The 11,383-nt window shown below is 36.6% G+C and overlaps 1 protein-coding gene across 1 annotated transcript; it reads right to left on the bottom strand.

Moving 5' to 3' along the window:
- Positions 1-8,046: 8,046 nt before the first annotated feature.
- LOC114313839 (zinc-finger homeodomain protein 11) lies at positions 8,047-9,506 on the bottom strand. Its single transcript, XM_028260245.2, has one exon. It carries the CDS (start codon positions 9,247-9,249, stop codon positions 8,320-8,322), a length of 930 nt encoding a protein of 309 aa, XP_028116046.2. The 5' UTR covers positions 9,250-9,506; the 3' UTR covers positions 8,047-8,319.
- Between the last annotated feature and the right edge of the window lie 1,877 nt (positions 9,507-11,383).

The following is an 11,383-nucleotide window of genomic DNA, read 5'->3' as shown; positions in this document are numbered from 1 at the left end:
CATTCAAGTATAGAAGCACTCATCCTGAGTGAGCAGATCCAAGATTCCAGAAGATAAGATCTCGACACCTGAGTCCGAGAAGAGAAGAGCACAATGAGCAGATCTTAGATCCTAGAAGATAAAAAGGAAACATATAAGATCAGACTAAAGTTGGCCAGAATTGAGAAGTATACTAGGGCCGAGGAGGACATGCCGGGAACAAAGGCGTCGGAACGAGAAAAGAGAAACGGCTCGCCGATGCGAGGCCGAAAATCAAACTCAGGTTGGAGCCAAGTAAGATCAATAGAGAAACCAAGGCCGACAACCTCGGCTTGAATTCAACCTCGGCAACAAGGTCGAAGCTACATGTATGATGAGAACCCAAGCAAATTTTAAGTTCACACTGGGGGCGTAGAGAAGAAGAATGCGTTTACCACTTGTTGAAATTTGTAGCAATTTACAAGTTGAAGTTAAGCCAAAGATAATGCTTAACCGAAGTTAAGCCGAAGATGATGCTTAACCGAAGTTAAGCCGAAGATGATGCTTAACCGTAGTTAAGCCGAAGATGATGCTTAACCGAAGTTAAACCGAAGATGATGCTTAACCGTAGTTAAGCCGAAGATGATGCTTAACCGAAGTTAAGCCGAAGATGATGCTTAACCGTAGTTAAGCCGAAGATGATGCTTAACCGTAGTTAAGCCGAGATGATGCTTAACCGAAGTTAAGCCGAGATGATGCTTAACTGAAATTAAGCCGAGATTATTCCTTATCTTCACTTGTTGAAATTTGTAGCAATTTACAAGTTGAAGTTAAGCCGAGATTATTCCTTAATTCACTTGTTGAAATTTGTAGCAATTTACAAGTTGGAATTAAGCTGATTCCTTATCTTCACTTGTTGAAATTTGTAGCAATTTACAAGTTGGAGTTAAGCTGATTCCTTATCTTCACTTGTTGAAATTTGTAGCAATTTACAAGTTGAAGTTAAGCCGAGATTATTCCTTAATTCACTTGTTGAAATTTGTAGCAATTTACAAGTTGGAGTTAAGCTGATTCCTTATCTTCACTTGTTGAAATTTGTAGCAATTTACAAGTTGAAGTTAAGCTGAGATGGTTCCTTATCTTCACTTGTTGAAATTTGTAGCAATTTACAAGTTGAAGTTAAAGCCGAGATTTATGTTTCTCTTCACTTGTTGAAATTTGTAGCAATTTACAAGTCGAAGTGAAGCCGAGATTATTGCTAAACACTTGTAGCAATCTACAGGTTGGTTAAACCAGAGAAGATGCTTAACACTTGTTGAAATTTGTAGCAATTTACAAGATAATGTTAAGCCGACATGTGATCATCTGTTGAAATTTGCAGCAATTTACAGGTTAAGGTAAAAGCTAAGTATATTGTTTAAACACTTGTTGAAATTTGTAGCAATTTACAAGCAGATCATTGTTATAACTTGAGAAAAATTTACAGTATATGTTAATCCTTGTTGAAATTTGTAACAATTTACAAGTAGGCTAGACCGAGATCACCGTTTAAACATTTGTTGAAACTTGAGAAAAAGTTTGCAAAGTTAACATTGAGTAGTATATGTTTCGCACTTGTTAGAATTTATGAAAAGTTTGCAGGTCAGTATCTTGCCGAAGTAAAAGTTTTGTAGCTATTATACCCGAGGTATGTAACCCCGAGAAGATTGCACAAAGGAGGCAAAATATGAAAGGCATGCAAAATATTCTAAGTATAGAATCATGCAAGAGCAGTTAGAAGAAGATCAAGACGGAATTCATGGTGATTAACACACCTTCACCTTACAACATCATCTTGGGAAGGCCATGGTTGCATGCAATGGGGGCTGTTCCCTCAACGTTGAATCAACTATTGCGGTTTCCCACAGAACATGAGATTGAAGAAGTCAGAGGAGACCAACTGCAGGCAAAGAATTACTCCATGGCAGCAATGAAAACTACCTGCAACATTCGGGAACCAGGGAAGGCAGAGATTTAAGACGAGGACATGGAGGTCCTAGATGATGTCGGCAAGGAGCCAGCCAAAAAAAGTGAAGAGACACTGAAGAAAATCCTCGTCTAGGAGGGCGACGAAGAGCGCTTCATTCAGAGAAGGAAAGTTGAATTAGACATTGAAGAACAAGGAGGCACATCGGCCATATGCAGAGCTTACATTATCTAAAGAACAAAAAGGTACAAGAGTACAAGCGGAAAAAAAAAAAAACAAACAAACAAACTTTAAAAACTGAGATGGTGCTTAACCGAAGTTAAACTGAAATGATGTTTAACACTTGTTGAAATTCTGAGAGAATTTACAAGCTAAAGAGTGCACAAAGTTAAAATATTGGCAAAAGATTCGCCAGAGTCAAACGACGTTTTGATTAGAACCACTAAGTGCACGCCAGAAGTGGTGACCAGAATTGTGAAAGGAATAAATGCTTCAAGAGACAGCGATTATAGTTTGCAAAGGCCAAAGAGAAAGAGGGTCTAAAGGGGGTGAATTAAATACCAGAAGTTGTAATACATCGGCGAAAGAAGAACACATCAGGTCTACAGCACGAAGCCCACTTCCCTAATATGATCCTAAGTACAACTTGCGTTCACATTAGGGGGCAGGGAGAAGGTGTAGGGGGAAGGAATGATAATTAAGGAGCAAGGAATGTTATCACTTGTTGAAATTTTTGAGCAAATTACAAAATGAGTTAACCGAAGATTATGAAGTCTACCACTTGTTGAAATTTGTAGCAATTTACAAGTTTGGTATAGCCGAGATAACACTGAAAGACATTTTCCGAGATATGATCAACCAAGATGACCAACTAGCTTGTTAAGAGCTGAGAAGGTTGGCAAGTACAAAAATGAAGACCTTAAAGAACTAGGGACTGAAAGCAAGAACGTCGGACTAATCTGCTTCAACGGACGACAATGGCTCAGCCTCGGCAGTTAGTTGAAGGAGCTTCTCTATCGTTACCTCAGCATCAATTTCAAGAAAGAAGCAAACTACTCGGCATCAGCGGCAGGTTGTGTCTCACCCCCAGAAGACAGTTAGAAAGAACTTCTCAGCAGCCTTCTTAGCCACGAGCTCAGCATCAACCTCCTGAAGAAATTGATCAAAGCTCTTCTTGGCGATTGGCACCTCGGAGTTTAAAGGCAAAGATTGAAAGCAAGAATCTGGAAAAAGACACAGAAAACAGAAACAAGAATGTAATCAAGAATGGTGATGAAGTTATCAAGAAATCAAGACAAAAAGATTGCACAAGTGTGTCAAGCCAAGAACAATGGTAGAAATCAACAGATGTATGAACAGTGTGTAGTCAAGAAGATGATTTGGAAACAACGGGTAAAACAGCAATGGTGATTAACAATGAAGCAGTGCTTCTTGGAAAGCAACAAGAAATAAAACCAGGAGGAAAAGTGGCTTAGCAGAAAGAGGGAAGCTTGAATGAGAATTGCCGAAGTCTGACGACGGATGCGAAAATAACAGAATCACATAAGCTTCACCGGAGAAGAGGAACAAAGACAGTTGCAGAGCATTTTTTGAAAAGAACAAGAAAAGAAAAAATCAGAGTCAAGAAGATGACAAAGTTGAAGAATAAAGCTAAGTGCACGGGCACTAAGTAAGTATGTGAAGAACAAGAAAGTAATGACCCAGACATGATGCTAGCAACAGAAAGTGGATATGACAAGGACAGTGCCAGGCATTCAAACAATTCAAAATTTGAAAACAGACGAAAATAGAAGGCAACTGATGGCAAATAAACAGATTCAAAGTAAATCAGAAGAGTTATGAAAGATTGAGCTTAATAAGAAAGTAAGAGTTTATGAACCTACAAAGTGAAATGAACGCCGATATGAAAATCGCCGGAGTCCAATAAGTATCGGGAACTCACCAGAGAGTGTGAGTGGAGCAGTTGCAAAGCTCTTGGAGTTTACGAATTAATGGAACCGGAACCTCGATTAGGAGGTGTGATCTCGAGCATCTTGGAAAGCATGAAGCTTGATACTTAACAGAAGTGGACAGGAAAGCGAGTTTGATCTCGGACAGAGGGGCACAGATGAACGAACAGTGTAGGTTCCATCACCTCAGAATGCCGAGGTAATAGAACCTAGGGGGCAGTTGTGGGGATATATTTTCTGAGTACCAACACGTGGCAAGGTGACGCCGACGTGTCAGCCGAGGTGCCACGTGTCCTGGTCGTGACGCCGAGGTGATCTCGGCAAGGCCGAGGTTATCTCCGAAGATATTGGAATCCGAGATAAGCGAATAAGGGACAAGAGTCCTAGAATGAAAAGGGAACTCAACTTGAATATGGACAAGAGTCCTAGAATGAAGAGAAGACTTCAGTTTGGGTAAAGATAAGACTCTTAGAGAGTTTATCTCAATCTCACTGGGAGTCCCAGATTAACAGTAATCCTGAGTCCATAGAAGTCAGGCTTCTATTGGGACTAGGATTGTATTGGCTATAAAAGAGAGGCACCCTCATGGGTCTAAGGTATGCTTTTGATACTCAAGCTTGTGAGTTTAATACTTGATTTATCTTTGAGAGATATACTGACTTGATCGTCGGAGTGCCCTCGGGTGGTCGAAACCACCGCGGGATTCTTATATTTCTGTTGCAGGTCAGTCAGGTGCCATCTATTCTGCCAGTGCTCTCCAGCTGGTTACTAAGCGGACAGTGTGGTCAGAAAATCACCCACACAATTACTACTTTGCTTTTTGTGAACAAATATATCCAAATCTAGTAAAATTTGTTTAGATCTTGATCTTGATAAATAAAAAGAAAAGAAATAGAGGAAGAAAATAATAAAAATAAAAAATTGCTCCTACTTCACTTTTCTTTTTGTTTTCATAATCTTTTTTCATTTACAAATGCAAATTTAAACATATCCTAAATCAAATTCAAAAGAGGTTATGATGTACCCATTAGTTCCCAGATTAATCGGTCCAAAGAGTGAGATGCCAAGTTAACAAAATAAAAATAAATAATAAATAAAAATTTCCCGAAATGTTGATGCAGCAATTAGAGCATCCCCCGTTCAATTAAATTAATGTTGCCTATCAATATCAACTTATCCCTATCACTTGCAACTCTCTACCTATCGTCATTATTAATTTATTGGTTAAACTAATCTATAAGGCCCTGTTTGTTTCCAGAGATGGAATGGAGGGAATGGAGGTCATGTTTGTTTGGGCGGACTGGATTAGTATTCCTATGACTAATAGTCCTAGGACTACCAATCCGTTGGATTATGTATCCTATCTTAACTAATAGTCAAGTTTAAAATAATTAATCCGTACTTCAATTGTTTAACCAAACATCGGATTAATAATTTTATTGGACTATTAATCCAATCCCAAGCTCATGTCCACCCAAACAAACATGACCGGAGGGGATTGATAGTGAGGGGATTAATAGTGAGGGGATTGTTAGTGAGAGTCGTTTGTTTTCAGAGATAGAATAGAGGGGATTGATAGTGAGAGGATTAATAATGAGGAGATTGTTAGTGAGGGGATTGATAGTGAGGGGATTAGTAGTGAGGGGATTGATAGTGAGGGGATTAGTAGTGAGAAATTGTTAAATTATTTTTATATAAAATAATAAAACAAATAAAAAAATATAAAAAATTAAAAATTATATTTTTAAAAAAATTTCCAATATATAAAAAATAAAAAAAATAAAAAAATTTCTAATCCCCTCACTATTTTTCTAATACCATCTCTACCTCCTCACTATGAATCCTCTCCCCAAGGGTATTAGTAATACCAAGGTATTAATAGTACCCTCCATATCTCTCAAAACAAACAAGGTATAACATTATTAACAAATAATGAACAAAGCTTTTGCCGCCTTAATCGACCAATCGAATAAGGGAAGGTGGCAAGTATACTCCACCTCATTGTTTTTTAAAATATATTTAGTAGACAACAAATCCCTGCTTGCCTTAAAAGTTCAGATTACAGGATAACATATAAAAATTGACTTTGGTTGCAATGTTTGATTGATTCTAATTCTATTTTTGATAATTACATGAAGTACCCAACTAGATCAATATAACTTTCAATGACCAAGACAGTCCCTGATAGCCTGACCGAGAACTGAACAAAACAAAGATCATGACAGGGATAGAACTGTCCTTTCATGTGTGGACACTTGGAATGAGGGGCTCCTTACATTACTTTGTATTAAAATAGTTTTAAACAATGATTACAATGTAAAAGAGATTAGGGTTCTGAAGTTTGCTTGAATCAAATTCAAAGGGCCGCCAAAGTAACCAACCGAGACCCATTTTATTCACCTATTTCATAGGTAATTTTTATTTTATTTTATTTTTTTTTAAGTTAGTTCTTACTTAAAACAGTAAACTATAGTGAACAAATTTCTTTCCCAACTCTCATTCTCACACCATAAGTGCCATAACATGAGAGTTTATTTAGTATTTTTGGACTAAATTTATATGCTGTTTTAATTTAATAGTTATTGAACCAAATAATAAAATTTATAATATAAGAGGTGTCAATAAATAAATAATATATTCCAACAACACTAAAAAAATTTCTATCTAACATATATAAATGAAGAATATTAGATATCTACAATTTAAAGTTTCAAATTCTCTGTGCGCTTCCTATGATTCAATTTGTTAGGTTTTTATTCTTGGCAATCCCGTTTGACAAAATTCTTTTCAGATGTATTAATTTTTGCACTTTTATTTCAGTGAGGCTATGAGTTTATTAGATACGAATCCAAACCCGAATCGAACCATGCAGAGAAGTTTGTGATGTTAATGCTTTCAAGATTGCCACTTCGCTGATTATTACGGGGGTCGAGCTGCCCAGTCAGCTCGCGGCCGAAGCAAAATGCAAAATTGCATTCAAAATTGCATGTCCGTCGTTGCTCGCTCGAGCCAAGGAATTCTCGCTCGAGCCAGGGCTTGCTTGCTCGAGCCAAGGAATGCGCGCTCGAGCCAAGGATTGCGTCCATACAAAAACCTGAAAGAGTGTATTACTCGCTCGAGCCAAGGATCCGTCGCTCGAGCCAAGGCACTAGTAGAAATCATGAAAAATACACTCCTCGCTCGAGCCAGCAAATCTTCGCTCGAGCGAGCCTCAGAATCCGGATTTCTCAAGGAGTTTGTTTTCTTCCCAATCTAGGATTACTTTTGGTTCTCTATAAATACTTGGTTTTCTCCCAAAACTAAGTGATTGATTGAAGTCCTCCAGATCTTCTTTTTGGTTCTTAAAGTTTATATCTGGGGATATTTTGTTTGTTTTCTTTGATGTTTTTATTGAGTCTTCAACTCATGATTTAAAGAGAGTACATCAAAGGTCTGTTTGTTATACACAAAAGAGAGAGTTATTCTTCAGTTGTGGATTCTGAAGAATTCGAGCCTGAAACTTTGGTGGAATCCGGAGTGGCTCATCAGAAAGACAATTCCGTGGTGAAGATGGGGTTGGAAGAGGCACATAGAGGTTGGTTCAATTAGGCGTTGTGGATTCGCTAGGTAATTGAGAGTATACCTGTGTAATTCCTTTAAATCTTCTTAGTGGATTGTTCTTGTGGCTGTTGCCCGTGGTTTTTTTATCACAGTTGGAGGTGTCTAATTGTGGTTTTTTCCACATTAAATCGTTGTGTCTCTTTGTCTTGATTGTTTGATTGGGATTGTTATATTCTGCTTAAAATTGATACATAATCACAAAACAACATCTAGGAGATTTCTAGATTTTTCACAATTAGTAACAAATAAAAAAAATTAATATATGTAATTTACTGTGTTATTGTGGATAAATTGATATAGACTTTTGGGGGGGCAAATGTGCATACAATACTGCAAAAGTTGGAGATGAGTGCGATAAATATGCAGGAAGACAGAATTGCAGATGACATTATTAACCAGCTGTAACCAAAGCTGACAAAATGCCAGTTTTGGACAACCAAGTCGATGCAGAAACAACAGTGTCCCCCTCCTACATATAATTACAATTTACAATGACCAAATGCCCATTCAAACAACTATGAAATTTCCAAGAAAAAACAGAAATCCATCAGAAAAGAAAAGAAAAGAAAACACTTGAACAAGAAGGTGTGGAGGAGGTACGCCAATAATTAATACTCAAGCGACCTAATTGAAAAGCAGAAGAAATATTAACTAGCAACAGATACATATAAGATTCAAACGAAAAGTGATAAACTTTGATGAGTTAAATAATTATTATCCTGTGATCTCTTCTTTCTCCATCATTGACATTGATACAAAAACAAGAAAATGGGAAGAAGAAGAAGAAGAAGGAATTACTGTGTCTCTTTCTTCAGTCTCTGAAAGCTTTTGTTTCTTATGGGTGGATCAAGCTGAAGAAGAAGACCCATTAGTGGAAACATGAAGATGAACACCATTATTGCCCTCATTATGATGATGATGATTGTTGTTGTTGTTGATGGTGGTGGAATTGAAGTCTCTTTTGGCAAAAGAGTGCTTGTTATTGTGCATCCACACCTTGAGAACACCTTTACCAACCCCAACTTCATTGCAAAACTCTTCCACCAAACTTTCGTCACATTTCTGCATCTTCCAACCCAACTTGTCAGAGAATGAGAACATCTTCTCCTTCTGCTGCTGGCTGAATTTGGTCCGAAATCGCTTTCTCCCATTTGGGTTCTCTGCCTTCGCCGCCGTGGGAGTCGCCGGAGTCACCATAAATTGGTCTTCGGGGGCGGCGGAGCTGAGGGCCAGCAACATGTGGGGAGCTGAAGAGTAGTAGGATGGCTGTGGCAGCGGAGGTGGTGGTGGTGGGGAGGTGGTGGATGAGGGTGGTGAGCTCCGGCAAGGGGTTGGTGATAGTGGCAGGAGAGGATGGTGGTGGGGGCGGTAGAAGTCAAGAAAGTGGGTGGTGGTGGTGGTGGGGTTGTCGTCTTCACGGCGGTGGAAGTTGCGGTGGCAACCGCAGGCAGCGCATTTTAGAGAGTTGGGGGGGTCGGTGGGGTTGTTGTCGGTGGTGGTGGCGGTGGCGGTGGTGGGAGAGGGCATGAACTCTCCGCAACCATCCAGCGCGTGGCCACCCAAGCTGGCGGCGTGGTTCTTGAGACATTCTTTATATTTCACCACCACAACTGGTGGCGGAGAGCGGCGGCGTTTGTGGTGTGAATGTTTCTTTAGTGCGCCGTTGGTGAAGGATATGGTCTTATTATTGGGTGGAGCAGTGGGTGCAGATGGGGTTTCATTTTCTGAATCTGGGGTATGGGTGTTGGTGGTGATGGAGGTGATGGTTAGGTCCATTGCAATGGTTCAAAAAACAAATCTAGGGTTAGGGTTTTTATTAAGATCAGTAGATTGATTTGATGATGATGGTGATAATGGGTCAAAGCTCAGAAGATGATGGTGGTTGATTATGGATGTGCTGATTATGATTCCAATTTGAAGTTTATTGCAAATGGGCATAGAGATAGACTTTTGTATTTGTAGGTTTTGTTGTAATCCTTGGTGGGTTAATAACAAGCTTTTGATCACACTTGGTAGGTTTTTATACACTAGCAAGGGCAAGTGGGGAAAATCATTATTAGAGACTTCTAACCAATGTTCCATTTTATTTATCACTTAACAATTTTATTTTTATTTAAAAAATATATATAAATACAAAAGTAATAGTATATATATATATATATTACTTAGATTAATAATTATTAAATTGATAACTCAGGTATCCCCAACCCGCTGATTTTAAGGGAAGGCAGGACTAATCCTGAGGGCCCTGAAGTTAACGACCGGGCAAACATCCAGTGGCCCCAAGGGGTGACTCGAATTCAAGACCTATAAATTTTATCGTTTAGACTTTACCATTCGACCACTTGCCTTGGGGTTGAGCCATCACCTATTTGGTTCTAATTACTGAATATTTCTTTTATTGAACCATCAAATAGTCATAATCCCATCTATCTTTGTAAGAGACTTGTGGTTCGAATCCTTTCCTCTAGATATTTTTTTCTTTTTCTTTTTCTTTTTCTTTTTCTTTTTCTTTTTATCAGTGAAAAAAGAAAATTTTTGTTGATATAAGCCAACAAACTTACATCAATAGAGATAAGGGGAGGTGAGTACAAACAAAGAGGAACTCCATCTTAATTTATTGGAGTTTTTCTTGTCCACTTTGAGAGTTTTTTATATTATATATGTATTCTATTTAATTTTTATTAATATAATTATAATTATTGAGTTTTATTGTAATATTATATATGGAAAAAAAATTATTGGTAATTGTTGAATATTTCAAATCACTCACATTTATTTATAAAATGAAAAATTCTATCTTAGTTGTTTAGAGATTAGGGCACAAGATTGGACTATGCATCCTAATTAATTTTGATTTCTATGTTTTAAAATAGGTCTCTGGATTCACAACCCTTGGAAGTTGGAACCGTAATTGTCATATAAAGAACTATTGAGAATGGGATACAAAGTAAGATTTAAAGTGTTCAAATTAGAAAATTAAAAAACCAATCTTCATATGAAAAACTACTGAGGATGAAATGAGGCACATTAAAAAAAAAAAAAAATACTATCAATTGGTCATTACACTGTATATTAAACAATTCTAAACATGAATATATTTGGTTATTTAGTTTTTAAAATCAGATTTTGAGTTTTTATTTTGTATTTTTTTATTTGTGAAAAAATCTTTAAAAAATTTAGTAAATACTACAAAATATAAAAATATATATATAGAAAACTTAACACATTTTTTTATTTTTTATATTTATTGAATTTTTTAAAGATTATTGAAAAATATTTTACTTTTTGACTACATCCAGATTATATACATCTAAAAATAAATAAAAAAAAAAATTGACCAAAATATTAAAAAAATTACTAAAAATTATATATATATATATATATGTATGAATTGAAAATTGAAAATCTGATTTTGAAAGCTAAATAACCAATCAAAGTAAACTAGGGACATTTTTAATTTAATTCAAGAAAATAAGAGTAAATTTCACTTTGCAGCTCTAACCTTTACATCCTATTTCACTTTGTCATTTAATTTTTTGATTGTCCTAATCAACTCTGTCGATTTCGAATCAAGTTGCTAGAGTGGATCCATTTTTATAATGTTATTTAGAAAAGTAACAGAGAATAAGGACGTGATATTATTAAATAAACTAAGGTTATGTTCCGAGTTATGAATTTGTGTAAGAATTTGCAAAAAAAAAAAAAAAATAGAAAAATTCTGCGAAATATAATTATATTTCATTTACATTTTACATACATTTTGTCTTTTCTTATTCAAATCACTATCTAATCTATACTCCAAACACAACTTAACTATCCTTACACTTTTATCAAAATCTTATTTTAATTCTCAATACCACTTTACATATTCTTTCTCAGTTTTTAAATCAACATAATAAGATTAATT

The sequence above is a fragment of the Camellia sinensis genome, chromosome 11 (genome assembly GCF_055761805.1).
Source record: "Camellia sinensis isolate YWXY chromosome 11, ASM5576180v1, whole genome shotgun sequence".
Lineage (NCBI taxonomy): Eukaryota > Viridiplantae > Streptophyta > Magnoliopsida > Ericales > Theaceae > Camellia > Camellia sinensis.
This window is presented reverse-complemented; position numbering and strand designations above follow the sequence as displayed.